The following is a 27,681-nucleotide window of genomic DNA, read 5'->3' as shown; positions in this document are numbered from 1 at the left end:
TAAGTCTGATGAATTTTCACCAAGGGAACACCTCATAGACCTAGTGCCAGGTGAAGAAATATAGCCTTGCCAGTCCCCAGTGCCCCTCATGCCCGTCACAGGCATTGCTTCTCCGAGAGTAAGCAGCAGCGTGACTCCTAATGCCACAATTTTGTTTTACCAATTTTTGAACTGTGTATAAGCATGTCCTCTTTTGTGTCTTTCCCTATTCACAACATTTATAACATCAGTGAGAGTCATCATGTTGTTAGGAGTAACAGTGGTTCATTTCTGCTCTGTGCAGTATTCTGCTGTGTGAATATACCACAATTTATACTATGGATGGATACTTGGTTTGTTCCTGCTTGGAACTATTACAAGTAGTGCTGCTGTGAATATTTTTGTACCTCTCTTTTGGTGGGTGTGTATATGTGTTTCTGTCAGGTATGTACTGAGGGGTAGAATTCCTGGATGATAAAGCATGTGACTGTTCAACCTTAGTAGAAACTGCTAAACAATTGTCCACATTTATATTTGCACTAGCAGACTTCCTGTTGCATCACTTCCCTGAATACTTGTATAGGTCTTTTTCATTTTAGGCACTCTGGTGGGTGACTAGTGGTACCATACTGGGCTTTTAATTTACATTTTCCTGATGACTGAGGAAGTTGAGCATTTTTCATTTGTTTACTTGAATATGCTCTTTTGTGAAGCATCTATTCTAGTCTTTTGCTCATCTTCCTACTGAGTTGTCTGTTTTTCTTACTGAATTCCCTCTGGTAGTCAGAGCACAACTCCATTGTTGGATACATGTGATGCCAAAATCCCCCACTTCGTGGCTTGTCATTTCACCTTCTTAATGGTGTCTTTTGGTGAAAAGAAGTTCATAATTTCATGTAGTCCAATTTTATCCATTTTGTCTTCTGTATGTGTAGCAGTTTTTTTGTGTCCTGTTTAGAAAATTATTGCCTATTCCAAAATCATGAAATTTAACTTCTCCACCTTTGTTGAAATTATAATGTTAAGGCAGAAAAGACTCTTCATTCTGATCTGTTGGTTCTTAGCCTTTTGCAAATCCAGGATCCCTGTGAAAATCTGATTAGAACTCTGGACACCCTGCACAGAAGTGCACATATGCACACACACAGCAGATTTTCCTGCAGTGTTAGGGAGTTCACAGACACCAAACTTATCTATGGACCACTTGTTAGAAAATCCCTAATCTATTCCAACCCAGTCATTTTACAGATAAGGAAATTGAGGCCCAGGGAAAGATCACTGTTAGTTTGTGGCCCACCTGGAACTAGAGTCCAGGTCTCTTGACTCCAATTCTAGTGCTGTCTCTAACAGATTTCCCTGCTGCAATCATTCTGAGACTATCTCACTGGCAAAGCCATGAAAGGGAGATTGTTTTAGTCAAGGGAGATTTCTGTCCACTAGCAGCAAAAAAAATGGCTACATGGACATGATGACACTCTTTTAATTTATGTATTTACCTTAAATGTTTAAGCTCCAAGGAGTCTACAACTAAGTTTTTTTGAAGTTGACCTGGGTATTATCATGGTCCATGCATCCTCCTCTAGCTGTGACTCAGTGCCCTGGGGTTGCTATATGAACCTTTCCATGTGCAACTATCCTGTGTTCGGCTTGATCTTTTTGTTGGTTCTGGCTGGAATTTTAAAAAGCATCTTATGTAATAAGTTTCTAGTCTCAGTGCTCAAGTGGGTGAGGTTTACCAGAGTGGTTCCTCCAGGGAGAAAATTAAAAGGGGTGGAGGCAGAGAAAGGAACTCAGAGTTTGTTGACTAGGTTATGTTGGTTTGCAACTAGTCAGCTTGTAGACAAACCAAGCCAGAGTATCTAAAAGTATTTGTTAATGATTTTACTGCTCCCTTGCCATGGTCTGCAGTCAGCTTTTCCAAGGCTCTAAGTGGACTAGGCAGTTTATAGGTAACAGGGCCAGGTATTTTCAAGCCATCACTCCCCAACCCCAGTGCTAGGTGTGTCCAGAGCGAATCCTGTTACCTTGTCAGCATGCTCACCAAAGTGCACTGCCAGGGGTGTGCACTTCGCTGTCATAGCACAGATCACAGTTTGTGTCTCACAGTGAAAAAGACTGTTCATATCTTTGGGCCACACCCTGAAACACAAACTGAATGATCTCACCCTCAACACAAAGGAAATTGAGTCCATAATAGTATCCACAAATAGGATACTCTTAGATCTGAACAAATAGCGCCCATTTATTTTATCCCATTTTACTTCTTTCCCCTAAGCCCCCGGAGGGCCTTTCTCCAGTTTCATCACATACTCATGACTAAGCAGATGGGGGTGCTAGGGGTCCAGCTGTTTGAATGAGGCACATTTGTCCTGTCATTTCAAAAGCTTTTACAGAGCACCTGCTGTGTTCTGGGTCGTGTACTAGGCGACGGGGCCACCTAGGTAAATAGGACAAGGTCCCTGTCCTCAGGAAGCTCCCAGTCCAGGCAGAGGCATGGGCGAATCAGCCAACATGTACTGCACAGTGTGTCGAGTGAGCACAGATGGTGTGGGGCCACCCTGGGGGTCCAGGGAGGCACTTCCTAGAGAAGAAATCTAAACAGGGATTCCAAGTCCATGAGGCAGAAAGTGATGGGAACAGCATTTGTCATAGGCAGACAGGTGGTTTTCATAGTGACAGACAGTGAGCTGGGGTTGGAATTTAGGCCTAGGAGAGAGAACGGGAGCCCAGTGGCATGCAGAGTCTTGTCCTTGTCCTACCTTTTTGAAAGAGCTACTAAATTCAGAGGCTGCCAATATGTTCATAACTCAAAAGAATCAGTTATCCCAGTAACTTAGGAACCATTGGCATCCATACCCCTAAATCAGAAAATGCCGAAGTCAGAATCCTTTCCCCCTACATCACAGTGACCTTTAATCACCTTCAGATCCTTAATTTCCTAGAGCCCACCACTTGGCCTCTCACTGCCCTCCTGCAAAGACAAGTCTCTGTTCAGAATGTCACTGAAACTCTGAGCATCCACTCAACAAGCCTCCATTTTCTTACTCTCTCATGTTTTCTCTTTTAGGCATGAAGAAGTCAGTGATTTATAGTTCACTAAAACTGCACAAAATGTGGACAGGTTGGCTGAGGAAAACGTCCTGATATTGCTTGCTTTTATATATGTTATATAGAGATGAATAAAGTGTTTAATTCTTTTTCACAGAACAGTGTTTGTTACTTTGACCCATTACTTGAATCTGAAGATACCCTTATTTGTATAATACTTGATTTTTTAAATGTATGCATCATTTATCCAGGTGGAACAAACATATTAGAGGGCTTAACATTAGAAGAAAAGAATCTTCTCCATGTACAAAGCCATGTGGGTCCTGCAGAATAGCTTTACCTGTGGCCTGCATTCTGTAGGTACGTGAGAGTCAGACATGACAAGTCGCATGTATGCTGTGAACATGCAGCCCAGGAAGCTTATAGGCTGGGGAAGCTTGGCTTTCTCTGCCTGGCTTATTATGTCTCTAGTCTCCATCCTGTTCACTTTTTTTTTTTTCCAGCAAGGGCTCACAGGTATCACATCAACATTTCCCTGGATCTAGGCTTTTTGTGTTTTTCTTTGTTCTCCACGAAAATGTATGGCAGTGACTTTTGGGTGAGGAGCCTGGGACAGACACCTTGCAGAGCCTGCCTTATTGTGACAGGATGTGTTTGGGCAACAGGAAACCCACTGCAGAGTGCCTTGAACAACAAAGAACAGAATCATTCACCCCAGTTTCTCTCCATCTCTCTGCCCTCTGCAGTGTTAGCATCGTGCTGAAGCTGGCTTTGCTCTGTCATGAGACTGCTGGCAGCAGCTTCAAGAGCTGTGTGCTTCCATATCACAAGTAGGAGCCACAGAGAAGACTCCTCTCAGATGACCTCTTAGAAAAGCAAGAAACCTTCCCAACAGCCCGTAGTAAGCCTCTGTTTGGTTTCATGGATGCTGTTGGGTGACATGCCCACCCCAGAGCCAGTAAGTGGACAAAGAATGGAACTAAGCTGATAGGCTCAGGCCTGAACCACTGGCCCCAGCCCAAGAGGTAACTTCCCTCCCCTCTGGACCACAGGCTTCAGAGAAGGAGCAGACACTTAAATGGGAATTGAGGAGGAAGGGCTGTTGGGAAGCAACCGCCTCCTCCCACTTCATCCACCTCATAAGCCATACCAATCTATTCAAACTGAACCTCAGCTTGTCTTTTTTTTTCCTTCAAATCATCTTTGTCCCACCTCACACTCTGTATTTCCATTGCCAAGTATTCTAGTACAGACTCATAGGCTTTTTTGTATAATTTGAACAATCTCTGTCTACTTACTTTTTGTTTACTTTTGGGTTCAGCTCATTCCAACCCATAGCATAGTGAGAGTGCAGACTTCAGATTCAGCCAAACTGAGTTACATCTCATCCCCACTACTGACCAGCCGTGTGACTTTGGGCAAGTTTAACTGTCTGTGAGGTGGAGATAGCACTACAGACCACCTCAGTTGTGCTGTTCTCTGCACTCACCTATGTAGAACACTTAGGGTAGTACCTTGTGCCTAGCATTGAGCAAATGTTTATTGCTACTGTGGTTCCTTTGTATTTCTTTTCTTTTCTTTTCTTTTCTTTTTTTTTGAGACTTTTGTTGCCCAGGCTGGAGTGCAATGGTGCAATCGCGGCTCACTGCAACCTCCACCTCCTGGGTTCAAGCGATTCTCCTGCTTCAACCTCCTGAGTATCTGGGATTACAGGCACCAAGCACCATGCCCAGCTAATTTTTTTGTATTTTTAGTAGAAATGGGTTTTCATCATGTTGGCCAGGCTGGTCTCAAACTTCTGACCTCAGGTGATACACCCACCTCGGCCTCCCAAAGTACTAGGATTACAGGCATAAGCCACCATACCCAGCATATTATTTTATTCTATAAGCCTTTTTGTTTATTTGTGTAAGTTTCTTTCTCAAGAACCCAAATGGACTAGGCATGGTGGCTCAGGCTTGTAGTCCCGGCACTTTGGAAGGCTGAGGCTGGAGAGTTCCTTGAGCCCAGGAATTCAGGAGCAGCCTGGGCAACACAGCAAGACCACATCACTACAAAAAAAATATTTTTAAATTAGTTGGATGTGGTGGCACATGCCTGTGGTGCCAGCCACTTGGGAGGGAGGATCACTTGGGCCCAGGAGGTCAAGGCTGCAGTGATCTGTGATTGTGCCTCTCTACTCTAGCCTGGGTGGCAAAATGATTCCCCACTGCTTATGGGATAAAAATAAGAATTTTTCCTCAGCCTATTCAAGACCCTCTACAATCTGGCTTTATTTTCCTTTAACTTCTGTCCATTGTATCTGATAGAGCTTTTTATATTCCCAAAGTAGATACTTTTTCAAGTAGATGTTAATTGGAGCACAGAACACCAGGGTCACTCCAGCTATGGAACCTGAGGCCTCTGGAGAGAAAGTGACTGCCTGGGGTCATAACATATGTGAGTAACATTGCTGGGGCTTGAACCCTGGCCTCCAGACTCTGGTGTAGAATCTTTTCTCACACAGCCTGCACTTTCACAAATGATGAATACTTATGTCTTTATGTCTTTGTGTTCCACTGCCCCTAGATGTATTCTTCCTTTTCCTCAATCTAAGGTGATTCTTCAAAAAGGGATATAAGGACGAGAGGTAAGACTTCCTCTGAGGAAAGTGAAACTCTTTGGGAGGAAGTAGCTCTTCTCATTCCAGAAGGCTCAAGAAATAAATTTTGAGCCTTTTGGTGTCACACTCAGAATTGGATCTGAACTCTTTCCAGCTGTATCCTTGGTCAAGTTGCTTAACCCTTCTGAACCTCAGTTTCTATATCCATGATGTAGGTATTCTCATACCCATCTGTGAGATTTGGTGTTAGAATTAAATGGCATAACATGTAAATTACCTGATGTGGTTCTTGGCACATCATGATAGTATCTCTGCTGTCTATCCAGTTCAGATGGTGAGTTTAGATGGCATGGGATAGTTCCTCATATATCAGTCAGTCTAGTCGAGAAAAGGGAGGCCGGGTGCAATGGCTCATGCCTGTAATCCCAGCACTTTGAGAGGCCGAGGCGGGCAGATCACGAGGTCAAGAGTTCAAGACCATCCTGGCCAACATGATGAAACCTCGTCTTTACTAAAAATACAAAACTTAGCTGGGCATGGTGGCGCAGGCCTGTAGTCCCAGCTACTTGGGAGACTGAGGCAGGAGAATTGCTTGAACCCGGGAGGCGGAGGTTGCAGTGAGCTGAGATTGCACCACTGCACTCCAGCCTGGCGCCTGGTGACGGAACGAGACTCTGTCTAAAAAAAAAAAAAAAGAAAAAGAAAATGGAAGCAATGCTGAGTATATCAAATAGAAGGAATTTAATACAGGGCTTTTGTTACAAAGATGTTGGGAGGGCTGGCAAACAAAAAAGAAGGGGTACCCTGGAGAAGGAAGAAGGGATGATACGCAGAGAGTCTGCACATCAGGACACTGCTAACATCCCTGGACTGCAGCTTACAAACCCACACCTGCTGCTGTGTTGCTGAAGATCCTCCCTGTAGCAGTTTCAAAATATGTTCATAAATTATTTGGCCTTCCTCCTAGCAGTAACATTCATTTTCCCTTCTTGAATATGGGCGGGCCTTAGTGACTTGCTTCTAACAGACAGAATATAACAGATGAGATGCTCTGTGACTTCCAAGGCTAGGTCCTAAAAGGTGACACAACTTTCACAGGGCTTTCTCTCAGGACACTTGACTTGGAACCCAGCCACCGTGTTGTGAGGGCACCCAGGCCACTGGGAGAGGCCACATGTAGGTATTCTGGCTCATGTCTAACATCAGCTGCAAGATAAGTGAGTGAGCAAGACTTTCAGATAACTCAAGCCCCAGCTCCTCTGACTGTGACAGCACAAGAGAGCCCAAGCAGGACCTGCCTAGCCAAGCCAAGTCAGCTTTTGGAAGTCTGAGGGAAAATAAGAAAATGATCATTGTTTAAAGTCATTGAGTTGTCCAGTCATGGTGGCTCACACATGTAATCCCAGCACTTTGGGAGGCTGAGGTGGGAGAACCACTTGAGCCCAGGAGTCTGAGACCAGCCTAGGCAACATAGTGAGACCCCCCATCTCTACAAAAACTTAAAAATGTAGTGGCACACACCTGTAGCCCCAGCTACTCAGGAGGTTGAGGTGGGAGGATAGCTTGAGCCTAGAAGGTTGAGGCTGCAGTGAGCCATGATTGTGCCACTGCACAATCTAGTCAGGAAAAATGGAAACAACCTTAAGTATAATAAATAGAAGGGGCCAGGTGCAGTGGCTCACGCCTGTAATCCCAGCACTTTAGGAAGCCGAGGTGGGCGGATCACAAGGTCAGGAGTTTGAGACCAGCCTGATCAACATGGTGAAACCCCATCTCTACTAAAAATACAAAAATTAGCTGGACGTGGTGGCGCATGCCTGTAATCCCAGCTACTCAGGAGGCTGAGGCAGGAGAATCACTTGAACTATTGGGCTCAAGTGATTTGTCCCCCTTGGCCTCTTAAAGTGCTGGGACTACACGTGTGAGCCACCACACACAACCAGACTTTTTTTTTTTTTCTTTTATAAGCAATAAAACAGGATGACAGAAGGTAATCCAGCTATATAGCTGGGATTTGAATTCAGTTCTGTGTGACTCAAAAGTTCATTCACTTTCCAGTATCACACTCCGTCTTTGGACCATGCCTGCAGGTTATAGGTAATTCTCTCCATGTGTATCCAGGTGATCTGACCCATGATTAGTTTCAGCCATCACTGGCCATGCAGCTAAAGACACCTGGTGTCATTTATTTCTTTTTTTTCTGTTCCTTCTTAGATGAAGTGGAAATTTCCTAGACTGTAGGAAATTTCTTCCTAGAATGAGCTACATCTGAAGACATGATATGTCAGAATTAATAGGAAACTTAAAAACCATCTAAACTCTATCACTCTACCAGTGGGATGAGTCAGTCCCAGGCAGGCTGTGACTTCCAAGGTCACATCAATTTGTTGACAGCCTGGACCAAAACCTAGGTCTCTCTTATTTATTTATTTATTTATTTATTTTTGAGATGGAGTCTCACTTTCTCACCCATGCTGGAGTGCAGTGGCACAATCTCAGCTCACTGCAACCTCAGCCTCCCAAGTAGCTGGGATTATAGACATGCACCACCACACCTGGCTAATTTTTGTGTTTTTAGTAGAGATGGGGTTTCACTATATTGGCCAGCCTGGTCTCGAACTTCTGGCCTCCCGAAGTGCTGGGATTATAGGTGTGAACCACCTCACCCAACCAGATCCAACCAGGTCTCTTACTTTTTTCTTAATTCCCCTTTCGCTTCAGCTTGCTGTTCTATCCACCCCACATATGGGTAAATTATGACAGGGCCAAAGGCTTCAATAGCATTGCTGAGATCAGGAAGAACAAAACATCTGAGCCCGTTATTCTTTCCAAACATTACATGACACCTGCCTAAATTTAGCTCCTACTGTAACTTGAATTTCATTGTCCCCAACTCCTTCTTGTATAGCCTACTCTGACAACTGAGTTACTGATACAAGAAGGTCCCTAAAATTCCAGGTTGCAGTGGGTTACATAGAAGAGGATGACAGGATGTGGCAGATGTAAAGCAGAAGTCTAAAGGCTATTCCCAGAGAGGAGGCTTTAGTTCAACTGGTATTAGTTGAATTCCAGGAATAAAATACTGCCAAGCAGTGTTGGTTGGAGGAGATGGATATGCCAAGATGATTCTGTCATGGTGCTGCCTCTGTAAGCTTACAGTAAATCAGATAGAGAAGATAAAAGCTACCCTCACAATACAAGGTGAGAAGCGATCAATGCCATGAATAGAACTTCATTGTTTCATTAATTTAGTCAAATATTTAACAAAAATTTAATAAATGCCTTCTGCATACCAGTAACTGGAGCCCTGGAGAGTTGTCCCAATTCTAGGGATCTTAAAATACAGAAAAGTAAATGGTGAATTAGTTTTCTCTGATAAGTACTTAATTATAGGGGTAACTATAGGGTGCTGTAGAGAGTGCTCAAAGTGACAGCAAACTGGTGGAGCCATGACAGTGTGCCAGGCACTCTTCTAAGCACTTTCTTTGTATTTATTCATTTAATCCTCACCGCGGCCTTATGTAACAGGGACTCTTATTATTCCCTGTTACATGCATGAGGAAACAGAGGCACAGAAAACTAACACAACAGCCTGGATCCAAAACTGGGCCATCAGGTTCCAAAACCCTCCCTCTTAACCTCTTGACTAAACTGTCTTCCAGTCACTTGGTGTTCTTCTGGACTGGAGGGAAGCGGTGAAGGATGTCCAGCCTGTTGCTTTAAGAACAAGTAGGAGTTAGCCAGCAGAGAAGGAAGAGTATTCCAGACGTAGGAATGGAGATATTCAAAAGCCCTAAATGAAGAGATCACAGTGTGTTTAGGGAACTAAAGTTAGCTCAAGATGAATAAAGTGCCAGACATATACTGTACAGGAGTGAGGCTGGAGAAATGACTGACCAGATCATGAAAAGTCTTATGATTCTTGTTAGTCTGTTCATTGTTATCCCCAGAGCAATGGAGAGCCAGCCAGCGATTTTTGAGCTGGAGAGTGACAAAATTGGATTTGCATTTTATAAACATCCAGTGTGGCTGCACTATGGAGAATAGACTAGAAAGGGCAGGACTGTAGTCATCCAATTGAGAGATGATGGTGGTCTAGGGCAGGATCACTGAGAATGGATCAAAAGGGACAGATTGAAGTGATGTTTAGGAAGTAGACTCAGTATAACTTGGTGACTGACTATGGAAAAGGGATTGCCAAGGCTCCGGCTGACACAAATGAGAGACTGGTGTGCCTGTTTCCTCAGCTGGGGATCCAGGAGGAGGGGCAGATTTGGGGGTGGCAGGAGGATGGTGATGAATTCAGGTCTGAACATGCTGCATTTGGAATGTCTGTGGGAGATGTTGAGTAAACAGCTGGCTCCCCAGTCTGTAGCTGGAAATGTAAATGTGAGAATTGGCAGCTAATAGATGGTGATTAAAGACACCATCTGAGTGAATGAGGTTCTCTCAGGAAGTCTATGGAGTATAAAGAGAAGAGAGCCAAAGGTACACCAACATGAAAACACCAGCATGAAAAGAACGAACAAACCAATCAGAGGAAAACACGGAGAGCAGCAGGTCAAGTCACACAGGAGCTGGATGGTGATTATATAGTTCGGACATTTGTCCCCTCCAAATCTCATGTTGAACTTGGATCCTCAGTGTTGGAGGTGGGGGTTGGTGAGAGGCGCGTTGGTTGTGGGGGTGGCTCCCTCATGAATAGCTTTACCATTCTTACTGGAGTGAGTTCTCACTCTTAGTTCCTGCCTGATCTGGCAGTTAAAAGGAGTCTAGCGCCTTCCTCCCCCTCTCTTTACTCACCCTTTAATTTATAAAGAGTAAAGGTTTATTTGGCTTATGATTCTGATGGCTGGAAAGTTCAAGACTGAGCATCTGCATCTGGTGAGGGCCTCACACTGCCTCCACTCATGGCAGAAGGGAAGGGGAACCAGTGCGTAGAGATCACGTGGCCAGAGAGAGCCGGCAAAGGGAGGTGCCAGGCTCTTTTTAACAACCCGATCTCATGGAACTAAGAGAGTGAGAACTCACCACTGAGGGAGGGGCATTAATCTATTCATTAGGGATCTGCCCCCATGACCCAACCACCTCCCATTAGGCTCCACTTCCAATGTTGGGCATCAAATTTCAATATTAGCTTTGGAGGAGACAGACATCCAAACCATAGCATAGCAAACACCATCAAAAAAGTGAAAAGATGATCTAAAGAATGGGAAAAAAATTTGTAAATCATGTATTTGATAAGGTACTTACACCTAGGATATAAAGACAACCATATTAAAAATAGGCAAAGGATCTGAACACACACTTCTCCAAAATAGATACACAGTTGGCCAATAAGCACATGAGAAGTTGCTCAACATCACTCATCATCAGGGAAATGCACATCAAATCACAATGAGATACCACTTCACACCCACTAGGAAGGCTAAATAAAAAAGACAAAATAGGTGTTTTCCAATGTTTTTTCCAAAAAGGAATTAAAGGAGAAAAAAAGTAAAAAAAGGACAAAAAAGCAAGTGTTATTTTATAAAGATGTGAGACAGTGGAACCCTCATTCACTGCTAGTGGGAATGTGAAATGCTGCAGTTGCTGAGGAAAACTGTCAGTTCCTCAGGTGGTTAGATATAGAGTTCCTGGGAGACGGAGGTGGGCCATTGCTTGAGCCTGGGAGTTTGAGACCAGCCTGGGCAACATAGCAAGACCCTGTGTCTCAAAAAAATTTAAAAATTATCTGGGTTTCGTGTGTGTGTGCCTGTAGTCCCAGCTACTTGAGAGACTGAGGCAGGAGGATCACTTGACAAGCCTAGGAGTTGGAGGTTGCAGTGAGCTATGATCGCACCACTGCACTCCAGCCTGGTTGACAGAACAAGACCCTGTCTCTAAAAAAGAAAGAAAAAAACCATAGAGTTCTCATATGACCCAGAAATTCTCCTCCTAGGTATATATACCCAAGAGAAATGAAAATGTATGTCCACACAAAAACTGGACAGTGGACTGTTAACCAACAATAAAAATGAAGTACTCTTACAGACTACGAGGCAGATGAGCCTGGAAAACATGATGCCAAGTGGAAGAAGTCTCACAAAAGACCACATACTGTATAGTTTCATTTACATGAAATGCCGGAATAGCTGAATACACAGAGACAGGAAGTAGTTTCTTGGCTTCTGAGGGATGGAGATGGGTAATGGGGGGCTTGGGAGCGAAGCTAAGGATTGGGAGGTTTTCTTTTTAGGTTAATGGGGATGTTCTAAAATTGTATGATGGTAGCATAACTCTATAAATATACTCAAAGACACTGAATTTACACTTTTTTCTCTTGTTTGAGATGGAGTCTCGCTCACTCACCTAGGCTGGAGTGCAGTGGCAGGATTTTGGCTCACTGCAGCCTCCGCCTCCCAGGTTCAAGCGATTCTCATGCCTCAGCCTCCCGAGTAGCTGGGATTACAGGCACCCACCACCATGCCCAGCCAATTTTTGTATGTTTAGTAGAGACAGAGTTTCACCATGTTGATCAGGCTGGTCTAGAACTCCTGACCACAAGTGATCTATCTGCCTAGGCCTCCCAAAGTGTTGGGATTACAGGCATGAGTACTGCGCCCGGTCTGCTGAATTGTATACTTTAAATGGCTGAATTCTCTGGTATGTAAATTATATCTCAGTAGTTTTTCAGTGCTGCTTCTTGGTTGGTAAAAATATTAATCCTGACATCATTTATTAGTATCTCAACTCCTTTTTGGAAATGCCCAAATGCTTTTTTAGCTAGATTAGCTCTAAATGAAAAAGTAAAAGCTTAAATAGTTACCTTTTCTTTCTTTCAGCTTTATTGAGGTATAATTGACAAAAAATTATATGTGTGTAAGGTATACAATCTCATGATTTGTTATATGTATACATTGTGAAATGATTACCACAATTAAGTTAATTAACATATCCACCCCCTCACATAGTTACCATTTTTGTCTGTGTGTGGTGAGAACACTTAGGAGCTACTTTCTTAGCAAATTTCAAGTCGAAAATACATTATTTTTAACTGTAGTCACTATGCTGTACATTAGATCCCCCAAACTGAGTGTCTGTACCCTTTCACCAAAATCTCCCCATTCCACCTGACCCCTGGCAACTACGATTCTACTGTGTTTATGAGTTTGATACTTTCAGATTCCACATAGAAGTGAGATTATATAGTCTTTGTCTTTCCATATATGGTTTAATGTGTCCAATGTTTTATCCATGTTGTCGCAAGTGGCAGGATTTCTGTCTTTTTTATGGTGAAATAATGTTTGCAAGCTCCTTGACTTACAGTGGGGCTGTGTCCCAAAAAATTCACTGTAAAGTTGAACTAGCATTAAGTCCTGGATGGTCTCTCTGTGCAGTCATGTGTCACTTAATGACAGGGATACCCTCTGAGAAATGTATTGTCAGGCAATTTTGTTCTCAGGTGGGCATCAGAGAGTGCGCTTACAGAAACCTAAAAGGCGTAACATACCACTGAACACCTAGCTACATGGGATGGCCTACTGCTCCGAGGCCGCAAACCTGTGCAGCAGGTTACTGTGCTGAATACCGAGGCAGTTTTGTAACAGTGGTGAGCATTGTGTGCCTAGACACGTCCACGCATAGCAAAGGTACCGTAAGCCAGGCACAGTGGTCCCCATCTGTAGTCCCACCTATTTTGGAGGCTGAAGCAGAAGGATTGCTTCAGTTCATGAATTCAAGGCAAGCCTGGGCAACATGGTGAGACCCTGTCTCTAAAAAAATAAAAAATCTCTTTCTAGAAATATTACCAACAAAAAGAAAAACATTTACAAACATGTGGAAGACAAGTGTAGAATATACTGAGTTCATGGGGACACTGAAATTCTAATCTCTCACACACACACTTCTCTTAAGAAAGAAACATTCAGTAAGAATGTAGTATTACAATCTTACGGGACCACTGTTGTATATGTGGTCCATCACTGCAACATTGTTGTGCCGTACATGCCTGTATAACATTCCTATATAAACACCCTCCCCACATTTTCTTAATCTGTTTATCTGTCAACAGATGCTTAAGCTGTTTTCATATCTTGGCTATTGTGAATAATGCTGCGCAAATGGTTATCTTTAGGATCAAATAGAACGACAGAGATGGTCACACCTAGCTCACATTAGGAGCTCAGTACAAAATTATTATATCTGAATTTGAGTTAAGTTACTTCCACCAGCGCAGTGGCATGACTTTATTTAAACTCAGCACACACATCTCTCTAAATTGATAACTGCACATAAGTGTTGGAGACTGACTGCAGAATGGCTAGGTCCTGGCCACCTTGGTGAAATTGTAACACTGACCCGAAAGACATAGTTGAGGGGTAAGTTGTTCACATGGGTTTCGGAAATCACCAGGGTGGTGGCAGGGAATGTGACGGGAAGAGGGAGACTGGGGCCCCAAAGCCTGGCAAACGTGGGGGCTGACCAGTCATTCAGTAATACTGATAAGGAAAGTATTCTGGCTTATGGCTGGAACCTTGCTATGGTCTGAATTTTGTGTGTCCCCCCGACAAAAAAAAATTCCTATGTTGAAATAGTTTGATGTAAAAGGTGATGGTATTAGGAGATGAGGATTTGGGAGTTTATTAGGTCATGAGGCAGATTAGGGCTCTATCAACAAGACCCAGGAAGATCCTTTCTGCCTGCTTCATTTTTTTTTTTGATACAGAATCTCGCTCTGTCACCAGGCTGGAGTGCAGTGGTGCCATCTCACTCACTGACTGCAGCCAGCCTCTGCCTCCCTGGTTCAAGCAATTCTCCTGCCTCAGCCTCTCAAGTAGCTGGGACTACAGGCACACACCACTACGCCCAGGTGATTTTTTTTTTTTCTTTTTTTTTGAGACGGAGTTTCGCTCTTGTTACCCAGACTGGAGTGCAATGGTGCGATCTCGGCTCACCGCAACCTCCACCTCCTGGGTTCAGGCAATTCTCCTGCCTCAGCCTCCTGAGTAGCTGGGATTACAGGTACGTGCCACCATGCCCGGCTAGTTTTTTGTATTTTTAGTAGAGACGGGGTTTCACCATGTTGACCAGGATGGTCTCGATCTCATGACCTCGTGATCCACCCGCCTCGGCTTCCCAAAGTGCTGGGATTACAGGCATGATTTTTGTATTTTTAGCAGAGATGGGGTTTTACCATGTTGGTCAGGCCAGCCTGGTCTCAAACTCCTGACCTTGTGATCCACCCACCTCGGCCTCCCAAAGTGCTGGGATTACAGGAGTGAGCCACCGTGCCTGGCCTTTTCTGCCTTCTTTTATGTGAGGTTACAATGAAAAGTGGCCATCTATGAACCACAAGCCCTCACTAGACACTGAATCTGCCAATGCCTTGATCACAGACTTCCCAGCCTTCAGACCGAGAAATATATTTCTGTTGTTTATAAGCCACCCAGTCTATGGCGTTCTGTTATAGCAACCCAGACAGACCAAGACAACCCTCCTAGGGAGAGCAGTAGGGCCCAGGGGAGTCTTGGGAGCCAGGGGATTGCAGGCTATGGCTGGGGTTTGTGGTGTGTGGCTCCTTTATGGAAAGTGCTCCCTCTTCTGCCCATCTTGGGCTAGCCTGGCCGTCTAGGTAACAGTCCCTATGGCACTCAGTCACTACTCTTGTTGGCAGGGTGGAGAGCCTGCCTGTCAGCTTGGTTTGATGGAGAACTTTTCAGTCACACATAGAAAGGGGCAGAATACCTTCTGATTTCCAAGGAAGCAAAGAAAGCAACTTTCTTTCCAAGGTGGTGAGAGAGCTCTCTCTGGCTCTGTTTTGTCCAGGAAGCTTTTCTGTGTGCAAAGTGTGCGTTCATAGAGTCAGAGAATAAGAGTGCTCAAACCTGTTTTAGGTGGCAGAACACCTGGAAATCATAGCTTCCTTTGTATAAGATGATGAAACATTGACTTTACTTTTTTATGTTGTTGTTGTTGTTTTTTTAGGTGGAATCTTGCTCTGTCTCCCAAGCTGGAGTGCAGTGGCATGATCTTTGCTCACTGCAACTTCTGCTTCCCAGGTTCAAGCGATTCTCCGGCCTCAGCCTCCTGAGTAGCTGGGATTACAGGCGCACGCCACCACGCCCTGCTAATAGTAGAGACAGGGTTTTGCCATGTTGACCAAGCTGGTCTCGAACTCCTGACCTCAGGTGATCCACCCACCTCAGCTTCCCAAAGTGCTGGGATTACAGGCATGAGCCACTGCACCCAGCCAACACTAACTTTTTAATTTCTTATTGTATGAACCACAGTTTAGCTCATAACACATTGATGGATTTAGCATCTAGGTTGGGCAAGAAACGTTCTGCTTAATTAAATATGCATACTGTTTTAAATTAATGAAATCACAGCTATAAGCCCACTGGCTCATGGCGAAAACAAGCTGTTGAGCTACTCAGGGTCAAGTTTCCAAGTGTCTCCATTTCTGCTTGTTTGCCAACAGGTCTGGATGTTCTGCTAGTACTCGATGGTAGTCGTCAAAGAAAATGTTGGGGGTGGGACTGGACATCGTGGCTCATGCCTGTAATCCTAGCACTTTAGGAAGCCAAGGCAAGAGACTGTTGGAGGTCAGGAGTTCAAGATCAACCTGGCCAAACTAGTGAGACTCCACCTCTATTTTTTAAAATTTTATGAAGAAATTTAAAATGTTGGGAGAAAAATAGTTCACAAAGTACTAGTCATTAACTAGCTTTTTTTTTTTTCTTCTAAAGCAAATCAGAAAGAAAATAAACCATACTTTGGGGCTTTGGAATGAGAAAGACCTGAGTTTGGCAGGGCACGGTGGCTCACACCTGTAATCCCAGCACTTTGGGAGACTGAGGAAGGCAGATCATTTGAAGTTAGGAGTTTGAGACCAGCCTGGCCAATCTGGTGAAACCCTGACTCTACTAAAATATAAAAATTAGCTGGATGTAGTGATATGTGCCTGTAAGCCCAGCTACTCAAGAGGCTGAGGCAGGAGAATCACTTGAACCTGGAAGGTGGAGGTTGCAGTGAGCTGAGATCGTACTACTACACTCCAGCCTGAGCAACAGAACTAGATTCGGTCTCAAAAAAAAAAAAAAAGACCTGAGTTTGGATCAAGAGTTAGCTGTGTGACAGTAGGCAAGTTATTTAATTTCTCAGAACCTGCCTCCTGGTCTTTAAGATGGAGACAATATTAAGACCCTACTTGGCAGAATGATTCTCAAGATTAGCATCAATGTATGTAAAGCCCCTGGCACAGTGCCTCACCCTGAGTGGGAGGCTTAATAAAGGACCGGACAACTTCTATGAAAAACATTATGGAGATTTCTCAATAGAACTGCCTTTAGACTCCAATCCCACTACAGGGCATCTACCCAAAGGGAAAAGACATCTGCACTCATGTTTATGACAGCACTATTCACAATAGCACAGATACAGTGTCCATCAACCAAGGATTGGAAAAAGAAAATGTGATACATTGGCTGGGCACGGTGGCTTAGGCCTATAATCCCAGCACTTTGGGAGGCTGAGCTAGGTGGATCACCTGAGGTCAGGAGTTGGAGACCAACCTGACCAACATGATGAAACCCCATCTCTACTAAAAATACAAAAATTAGCTGGACATGGTGGCAGGCACCTGTAGTTCCAGCTACTAGGGAGGCTGAGGCAGGAGAATCACTTGAACCTGGGAGATTGGAGGTTGCCGTGAGTCAAGATTACACCACTGCACTCCAGCCTGGCAACAGAGTGAGACTCATCTCAAAAAAAAAAAAAAAAAAAAAAAAGTGATATACACACACACCCCATGGAATACTACTTAGCCATAAAAAAAAGAATGAAATCACATTTTTTGCAGCAACGTGGAACTGGAGGCCATTATCCTAAGTGAAATAACTCAGAAACAGCCAGATGCCGCTTGTTCTCACTTGTAACAGCTAAACAATGGAACACATGAACATACAGAGTAGAATAACAGACACTGGAGAGTATGAAAAGTGAGTGGGGGTTAAGCGTTGGAAAACTACCTATTAGGTACAATGTTCACTATTTGGGTGATGATGGGTACACTAAAAGCCCAGACTTCACCACTATGCAATATATGCATGTAAGAAAAATGCACCTGTACCACCTAAATATAGAAACTTTTTTAAAATTAAAGATAAATAAATGAGGCAACAGAGACTCTGAAAAGAGCCCAAAGTCATCCAGCAGGTTTGCCATGAGCCAGGCATAGAATCCCAACCTCCAGCAGCCTCCCCACCATGCTGTGCTTTTCTCTTCTGCAAACCCAGGCCTTTCTAAAGCGCCCGGCCGGTCCCTGGAGGCCACATGTTATTGCATGTGTTCTCTTCTCCTTTGATAGCCAGCCAAGAAGAGGGAATGCAGGCTGACTCACCAGGTGAGCCCGTCCCCAGTCCCTCATGACTCTTCCTGTTCAAGGAAGCACCTTTTGTGTTTCTTGTTATTTTTATTCCTCCCACTGTGGCTGTGCTCTGCTCAGAGAACTCATAAAGTGGGGTACCTATAGCTGCCTGAGGCCGCAGCTTGAGATGCTGACATGGAGACCACCTGGAGCAGGAAGGAACCTGGGTCCTTAGCCTAGAGAGAGTTGCAGGAGAGAAGGGTAGACCAGCTGCCTGCCTCAGGGCTGAGGAGAGCAGGTCTGGGCAGAGGAGGGAACTGGGAGTGAAGAGGGTACATGTCCCCACTTGTCTGTAAGCCTGGCCTGGCCCTCCAGCCCTCTGGGGAGACAATTGGGACTAGGTGGAGGCAGGAGCTACACAAAAGAGGACCTTGGAGATGATGCATAGTTTTCACTATCTTGAAGACTCTTGGTTATTTAACACATGCCTCCCCTTCCCCCACACTTGAAGGATGTTGGTAGGCTGTTGCCGCCCGTACTTCTCTTCCTGCTGTAAGCGTGCTCTGCTCACGCCCAACACACCTTCCTGGTATGTGGCTCAGCCGGTCTCACCTGCCAGCCAATCGTTCCTGACCTTCCTATTACATCACCAGCAGCCAATCAGAGCTTCGAATCAGCATGTGCTCATCAGTGTTACTAGCCGGAGTTCACAGAATTGTAGCCAAGAGCAAAGAAAGTCAACAGCTTTCATCAGCAAGCAGAGCATTTTAAATGTCTTTTTGAAAGCACGCAAATACTTGCAAGTTGACCTCATTACTACGTTGGGAGAAATCCCAGTTGAGAACCAGTGATTGAACCCACTCCCTTTCTTTTGCCCAGGGAGGGGAAGGGGCTTGGCGAGAGAGGTGCAGGAGTTGTTAGAGAGGCTGGACCAGATGCCCAGCCAGCTGCCCTCTAAGGTAGTGGTAGGGTGCTTGTTTTTATGGAGCTACTTATGTACTCCTGAACTTTCTCTGTGTCTCCACCTCACACTGACTGATGAGCAGTCCACACATGGATGCCAGTTCTGCAGCAGAGATGGAGAAATAGTCTGTGCAGCCCCAGAGAGGTCAGGAGAGGCATCTGCTTCTCATCCTCCAGCTCCTAGAGTGTGGGACCAACCACACATCTCCCCTATGGATTCTATGAGATTGAACCAATTCTTTACTTAAAGAGAATCACGTTTTCTTATATCTCAGACGAAATGAGGCTTTTCCAAGACTTTCTACCTTGTTTTCTAGGCTTCTCCTTGCCTAGGCTGTGAGTTTCTTGGCAGGATTGTTACAGATAGAAGCTTCACACTTCCCATATGGCTTCAGTGGCCGTGAGTGATGCTCTTTGCCTAGCTAAGCACTCTGCCTGCCTTGTGGGAAATGCGGGCTGGGCCATGAGGAGTGTAGTCACACTTCCCAGCACAGCTGAGGTAGAGGACCTGACAACTCTTGAGGCTGAAAGAGACCCTCCGCCTCAGTTGCTCTTCCCTCACCCCATTCTGATTTTCTCCATTCATGAGAGAACGTCCAGATAGTCAGTGGTCTCCTTGCCTTTATTCACTCCTCACTCTAATCTAGGCCTCGGTAAATGATGGCCCTCAGCACAGATCCACACTTCCTGGCTTTGTAAATACATATGTATTAGAACACAGCCAGGGACAAGCACAGTGGCTCACACCTGTAATTCCAGCACGTTGGGAGGCCGAGGCAGGCAGATCACCTGAGGTCAGGAGTTCGACCAGCATAATATGGTGAAACCCTGTCTCTATTAAAAATGCAAAAATTAGCCAGGCACAGTGGCGGGCGCCTGTAATCCCAGCAGCTACTTGGGAGGCTGAGGCAGGAGAATCGCTTGAACCCAGCAAGTGGAGTTTGCAGTGAGTGGAGATTGTGCCATTGCACTCCAACCTGGGTGACAGAGCAAGACTCTGTCTCAAAAAAAAAAAAAAAAGAAAAAGAACACAGCCAGGTTCATTCATTTAATAAAGTATTGACTCATGGCTGCTTTCACACTATGGCAGCAGAGTTGAGAAGTTGTGACAAAGACTATATGGTCCGCAAGGCCACAAATATTTACACTTTGGCCTGCTGACCCCTTAATCCATCCACCTGGCTGCCTCTGAGTGATCTCTTAAACCTCAGATCAAACCACACCTCTCTTCTGCTTACAAAAAAAATCTCTTGGGAGGCCAAGGCAGACAGATCACTTGAGGTTAGGGGTTCAAGACAAGTCTGGCCAACATGGTGAAATCCCATCTTTACTCAAAATACAAAAATTAGCCAGGCATGGTAGCACACACCTGTAATCCCAGCTACTCAGGAGGCTGATGCAGGAGAATCGCTTGAACCCGGCAGGTGAAGGTTGCAGTGAACCAAGATCACACCACAGCACTCCAGCCTGGGTGCAGAGAGAGATTGTCTGTAGATGGATGCTCCTTAGTGAGGCTCTTCATGACCTGGTCCACTCCTACCTTCCACCCTCTGCCTCTGCTCACCCTCAGCTCTCACATTCTCAGCCATGCCCTTAACCTTAACTCCTAACCAGGCTGTACCTGATGGCTAGAATGTCCTTCTCCTCTCACCATCTATCAAATGTCTAAATATCTCTTAAGACCAAATTCAAATGTCACCTCCTCCTGCATCCCTTCCAGATGTCTAGCAGAATTACCTGCTTCCTCCTCTCTGCTCCCAAGCTCTGTGGGTAGATAACCATCTGTGACTGCAATGACATGTTTATGTGTTTCTCTCTCCCACTAGACACTGAGCTACTAGAAATCAGGAACCTTGTGTCCTTGCCTTTCCTGTCCCTGCTGGGAATGGAGCTGAACCATTTGGATAAGTCAGAAGCAGACTTTTACAAAAGTGCCAGGAACTTGACTAACATCTTGTCTGTGCCATTTCCAATAATTGACTGTCTGGCTGCTTCTTCTCTAAACTTCCTGATATCTGGAATAGCATAGGTACTCAGAACATGAATGAGTCAGTATGTGATTGCATAAAACATATGTTTTTATTCTATTCTAACATAAAATTGTGGAAAATACTTTGCCACATTCACTTTATCATCAAGTACATTCAAGACTTTAAAAAGGATTTGGCTGGCTTCAGTGACTCATGCCTATAATCCCAACACTGTGGAAGGCCAAGGCAGGAGGATGACTTGAACCCAAGAGTTCGAAACCAGCCTAGGCAATATAGGGAGACCCCGTCTCTACAAAGAATTTTAAAAATTAGCCTAGTATGTTGGCACATGCAGGTAGTCCCAGCTACTCGGGAGGCAGAGGTGAGAGGATTGCTTGAGCGCTGGAGGCAGAGGTTGCAGTGACCTGAGATCATGGCACTGCACTCCAACCAGGCTATAGAATGAGACCCCATCTGAAAAAAAAGAAAAGTATTCTACCTCTATCCAAAGAAGATATGCAGATGGCCAATAAGCACATAAAAAGATGTTCAACGTCATTAACCAGCAGGGCAGTGCAAATCAAAGCCACAGTAAGATGTCACTCCACACCTCTTCACACCATAGGTGTGAAGTGGTATCTTACTGTGGTTTTGGTTTGCACTCATTTTGATCTATAATCAAAAGGACAGACAGCATGTTGACAAGGATGGGGAGTGAGTGGAACCCTCATACACTGCTGGTAGGAATGTAACATACTAAAGCTACTAAAGGAAAAAGTGTGATAGTTCTGTGTAGTCATCATATGACCTAGCAATTCTGCCTCTAGGTATATAGTCAAGAGAAATGAAACCACACATCCACACAAAAACTCATGCAGCAATATCCGTAGCAACATCATTCATAATAGGAAAATAGTAGAAACAAGGTAAGTACCCTGGCCAGAGATGGTGGCTCATGCTGTAATTCCAGCACTTTGGGAGGCCAAGGTGGGCAGATCACTTGAGGTCAGGAGTTCAAGATCAGCCTGGCCAACATGGTGAAACCCCATCTCTACTAAAAATACAAAAATTAGCTGGGTGTGGTGGTGCATGCCTGTAACCCAAGCTACTTGGGAGGCTAAGGCAGAAGAATCGCTTGAACATGGAAGGTGGAGGTTGCAGTGAGCTGAGATTGCATTACTGCACTCCGGCATGGGCGACAGAGTGAGGCTCCACCTCAAAAAAAAAAAGAATAAGAAAAGTACCTATCAACTGATAAATAGATAAATGTTGTCTATTCCCTATGATGAAATATTATTCAGCCTTAAAAAGGAATGAGATTCTGATATATGCCACAACATGGGTCAACCTTGAAAACATTATGCTAAGTGAAAGAAGCCAGACACAAAAGACCACGCATTATATGATGACATTTCTATTAAATGCCCAGAGTAGAGGAATGTATAGAGACAGAAAGTAGATTAGTGGTTGTCTAGGGTTTGTGGGGACAAAGGTTGGGGAAGAGATGGGCAGTGGCTGCTAATGGGTAGGAAGTTTCTTTTTGAGGTGAGGAAAATGTGGAATTAGTGGTGATGGCTGTACAACTCTGTGAATATACTAAAATCATTGAACTGTGTATTTTAAAAAGGTTAATTTTTACGGTATATGGATTCTAAGTGTTTTCTAAAAGTACTCTACATCAGTTGGGCGCAGTGGTTCATGCTTGTAATCCCAGCACTTTGGGAGGCTGAGGCAGGCAGACCACCTGAGGTCAGGAGTTTGAGACAAGCCAGGCCGACATGGTGAAACCCCATCTCTACGAAAAATACCAAAAAAAATTAGGCAGGTGTGGTTGTGCATGCCTGTAATCCCAGCTACTTGGGAGGCTGAGATGAAAGAATCACTTGAACCCGGAGGCAAAGGTGGCAGTGAGCCGAGATCCCACTATTGCACTCCAGGCTGGGTGACAGAGCAAGACTCAGACTCAAAAAAAAAAAAACCTCTACATCAAATAAGAGCTAAAATCAGTGACTCTATCAATATCCTGGTTGGGAAATTATATTAACATTATAGCTTTTCAAGATGTTCCCAGTGAGGGGAACTGGGTAAAGATTACATGAGATCACTCTCTATCATTTATTACGACTGCATGTGAATCTACAATGATCTCAAAATAAAAAACTTAATTTAAAAACATATGTAGGCCAGACACAGTAGCTCACAGCTATAATCCCACACTTTAGGAGGTCGAGGCAGAAAGGTCACTTCAGGCCAGGAGTTTGAGACCAGCCTGGGAAACAAAGTGAGACCCTCGTCTCGACAAAAAATTTAAAAAATTCGCCAGATGTAGTAGCGCACACATCCGGTCCCAGCTACAAGGGAGGCTGGGGCAGGAGAACTGCATGAGCCTGGGAGGTTAAGGCTGCAGTGAGCCGTTTGTCCCGCAGCACTCCAACCTGAGTGACAGAGTGAGACTCTGTCTCAAAAAGTAAAAATAAAAACATCTGGTCTGAAGAAATTAATAAAATGAAATAAATAAATAAAAATAAAAACATTTCTTTTCTGTACTTCTCCTCCCAAAATAAGAATTTGTCAGCTGGGCACGGTGGCTCACACCTGTATTCCAGGCACTTTAGGAGGCCAAGATAAGCTGATTGCTTGAGTCCAGGAGTTCAAGACTAGCCTGGGCAACATAGCAAGACCTCCGTCTCTACAAAAAAAATACAAAAAATTCACTGGGCATGGTGGTACACACCTGTAGTCCCAGCCACCTGGGAGTCTGAGGTGGGAGGATCGCGTGAGCCTGGGAGGTTGAGGCTGTAGTGAACCGTGATCCTCACACTGCACTCCAGCCTGGGTGACAGAGTGAGATCCTGTCTCAAAAAAAAACACCACCAACAAAAAAGAATTTCCCAGGAGTGGCATGTCTGTATTCTTTAAGTGATGTTCTTATTTAATGGCATTGTTTTACTTGTTAGGAATCCTATGCCTACCCTGTGAACTCTGTGAAGTTCTCAAGAGCTGACCAAAGTTTTGGATGCAGCGAAAATCCTTATAGACTCCAGGCTGGGCACGGTTGTTCATGCCTGTAATCCCAGCACTTTGAAAGGCCAAGGTGGGCGGATCATATGAGGCCAGGAGTTGGAGACCAGCCTGGCTAACATGGTGAAACCCCGTCTCTACTAAAAATACAAAAATTAGCCAGGTGTGGCAGTACACATCTGTAATCCCAGCTACTCGGGAGACTGAGACAGGAGAATCACTTGAACCTGGAAGGTGGAGGTTGCAGTGAGCCGAGATCGCACCACTGCACTCCAGCCTAGGCAACAGAATGAGACTACCTCTCAGAATGAGACTCCATCTCAGGAGGCTGGGCACCACCACACCCAGCTAATTTTGTATTTTTAGTAGAAATGGGGTTTCTCCATGTTGGTCAGGCTGGAACTCCCAACCTCAGGTGATCTGCTTGCCTCGACCTCCCCAAGTGCTGGGATTGCAGGCATGAGCCACTGTGCCTGGTCGAGAAGTTTTCTTAACTTATTTGAGTCTCAGTTTCATTATATATTAAAAGAACATTGTAGAATCGACTCCATAGTATTGTTGTGGCAATTAAAATTACATGAATTCCTGATTCATGTAAAAGTTGAGTAAGTACCTGCCCCATAGTAAGTAGTCAGCTAGTGGTGGCTGTTGTGATGATGATAATACTAAGGATGGTGGTGACAAGGTATTTGTGGTTGACTGTCAGGGTAGTGGTAATAAGAACCTAGAACCCAGTAAGTCCCTGGGTCCACTGGATTGTGGGTTTGTACTTAACCAGAGCCAGAGAGAAGGCTTATATTTATCAGTTCTTCGGGAGAAAAAGCAGGAGGAAGAGAACAAAGGCTTGGTTTCATCAGAGGCTCAACTGAGTATTACTTTAAATGAAAGCTACAAAAACAGTGTGGAAAAAGCACAGGAAGGGTGAAGCCAACTAAGGTTTGCATCGTGAGGTCAGCTGGTGGTTGACTGAGTCACAAAGCATTTTATACAAATCATGATCCGACAATACTATTTTCCTTGCTAAAACTCAGGAAAACTGAGTTTCAAAAGCAAATTTAAAAATATGTGTAACATGTGGTATTGTATATATGAAAAGATTTGTATATAACTTACATCACATTTGGTTATACATTTACCTAGCTGTCTTTATTGAAAAAGAGTAAGATTATGTGACATTGGGACCTTGCTGGTTAACCTGAGCCTTCAGGTTGTGTGGCCTTCGGGATAAAGGTCTGGAAGCTCTGCAAACGTGTCAGGGTCTGGCTCTTCACAAGGCACTGGGAATGCAAAGCAACCCCTGTCCCCAGGCACACACAGCATTGTACCTATAAAATGTAACAGAACAGGGCTGGGCGCCATGGCTCACACCTGTAATCCCAGCACTTCGGGAGGCTGAGGCAGAAGGATCACTTGAGCCCAGAACTTGAAGACCAGCCTAAGCAACATAGTAGACCCTGTCTCTACAAAAAACCAGCCGGGCATAGTGGTATGCACCTGTAGTCCCAGGTACTCAGGAGGCTGAAGTGGGAGGATCACTTGAGCCTGGAATGTTGAGGCTGCAGTGAGCCAAGATCACACCACTTCATCCCAGCCTGGGTGACAGAGTTAGACCCTGTCTCAACAACAACAACAACGAAAAGTAACAAAACAAAAAGACCCATGATAAATAAAAGTCCGTGGCCTCCGAATGCTTTATATATTATTCAAAGATAATATTGCAACAAAAATGACTATGAAGATCATCTTCATGTTTCTGGCACTTGAAAATTAGTGTTTAGTCGTGATGTATTAGTCAACAGAAAGCTTAGAAATGGAAAGAAAAATCTGGGTTTGGGTACAGGCCCTGCCCTTTATCCATTGTGTGAGTTTCGCCAGGTCACTTAACCTCTCTGCTTTGGTTTCAACATCTGTTAAGAAATGAATGATAACACCCATTTAATTGGTTTGCAATGAAATTGAGATGAGTTGAATGTTACTGAAATATAAAGTAACTTTATGGGAAATTATAGTGAATTTTCTTGGTTGGAGGATGCTTATAACTCAGTATCACAGAATTGCATTATGTCTAGATGTGTGTGTTTTTCACATTTTAGGCCAAAATTAAAGAGAGAAGTAAAAATTCCAGATCACTCCTTCAGACCACTGCATGAGCTTAATTAATCAATTTTCCCATCTTTTTTCTTTCAAAAGCTTTAAGGGACTGGGTATGGTGGCTTACACCTGTAATCCCAGCACTTTGGGAGGCCAAGGCGGGATGATCACTTGAGCCCAGAAGTTCAAGACCAGCCTGGGCAAAATAGTAAGATCTCATCTCTACAAATAAGTTTTTAAAAATTAACTGGGCATGGTGGCACATGTCTGTAGTACCAACCACGCAGGAGGCTGAGGTAAGAGGCTCACTTAAGCCCAAGGCATTAAGGCTGCAGTGAGCCATGATCAGGCTACCACACTCCCGCATGGGTGACAGCTAGACCCTGTCTCAAAAAATAAGGTCGGGGGGTGGCTTTAGAATTTCCGATTGGCAAAAGATAAATCTGTGTCTACACTGGGAGGGCAAATGATTATCAAAATCAGTTTCTTTTCTTTTTTATTGAAACGGAGTTGCCCAGGCTGGCGTGCAGTAGCGCAGTCTTGACTCACTGCAACCTCCACCTCCTAGATTCAAGTGATTCTCCTGCCTCAGACTTCTGAGTAGCTGGGATTACAGGCGTCTGCCACCACCCAGCTAATTTTTTGTATTTTTAGTAGAGACAGGGTTTCACCATGTTGGCCAGGCTGGTCTCAAACTGCTGACCTCAGTTGATCCACCTGCCTCAGCCTCCCAAAGTTCTGGGATTACAGGCCAAGCCCGGCCTCAAAATCAGTTTCTTAAAAGGTTGTACAGAAAGGTCAGACCCATGAGAGAGAGAGTTCTTTGGTCATGATGTTGGCTATGGGCACAGGAAGGCCAGGATAGGGAGAGAGTCAGGAGTTCACTTACCTTGCATGTCTAAATAGAGGGATACTGTGCTAGATTTAGGGGCAATAAAAGGACAAGATAGTTATGATAAATCTAGAAGGCAGTAGTGGGAATCTAACTTTAAGGTACTCGACAAATATTAACTGAGCACATATTTTGTGCCAGAGCTTATGCAAGGCACTAAGGGTAGGAAGATGTAAATGATTGTATTCATCCATTGGTGTTCTAGGTAAGTAGACTTGGTGTCAGTAGACTGAGGTTCAAATCCTGGCTCTGCCACTTGACTCATGGCTTTGGGCAACTGGTGGTGTCAGCAACGTAGGCAGTAGTTATAATTCCATGTCATAAGTGCACTAGCAGAGGTCTGTGCAGGCAGTGTGGGAGTCTCAAGTTGAGATACTTTCATAAGATTATGCTTTGAGGCTTTCCTCTTTTCCAAGTATATGAAATGACAGATAAATGATAAAAAGAGACAGGAAAAAAAAAACTTTGCCATACTGAAACATGTAATACGTATCTCTGTGGTGTAGTAACAAAGATACATGAGTGACAAATGGGCCCGTAGGGTAGAGAAGCAGGAATCAGGTTTTTATGCAGTGACAGGCATGGCAAGGGCACCAAGCAAGATGCAAGAACAACTCAGACCTCCTGCTTCAAATCGGGGCCTGAGGAAGGGTCTCTTATTTTTTTTAGAGATGGAGTCTTGCTCTGTTCCCCAGGCTGGAGTGTGATGGCATGATCTTGGCTCATTGCAACCTCTGCCTTCTGGGTTCAAGTGATTCCCCTGCCT

General features: G+C 44.4%; 1 protein-coding gene across 3 annotated transcripts in view; it reads left to right on the top strand.

Moving 5' to 3' along the window:
* The window catches only part of TAMM41 (TAM41 mitochondrial translocator assembly and maintenance homolog), a 115,304-nt gene that overhangs the window by 61,002 nt on the left and 26,621 nt on the right, over positions 1-27,681 (top strand). The window contains exon 8 of one of the 3 annotated variants that reach the window (XM_012472111.2): positions 3,774-12,836. The exons of 1 other annotated variant lie outside the window; for it this stretch is intronic. In XM_012472111.2, coding sequence (XP_012327534.1) covers positions 3,774-3,790 — 17 coding nt within the window. In that variant the 3' untranslated portion in view covers positions 3,791-12,836. Of the gene's footprint in view, positions 1-3,046; positions 3,187-3,773; positions 12,837-27,681 lie in introns of those variants that run through there. One more of the 3 variants, XM_012472082.2, reaches the window with a different exon arrangement.

This window comes from Aotus nancymaae, unplaced genomic scaffold, assembly GCF_030222135.1.
Source record: "Aotus nancymaae isolate 86718 unplaced genomic scaffold, 86718_ANA_hifiasm-v0.15.2.pri h1tg000046l, whole genome shotgun sequence".
In the NCBI taxonomy this organism is placed as follows: domain Eukaryota; kingdom Metazoa; phylum Chordata; class Mammalia; order Primates; family Aotidae; genus Aotus; species Aotus nancymaae.
This window is presented reverse-complemented; position numbering and strand designations above follow the sequence as displayed.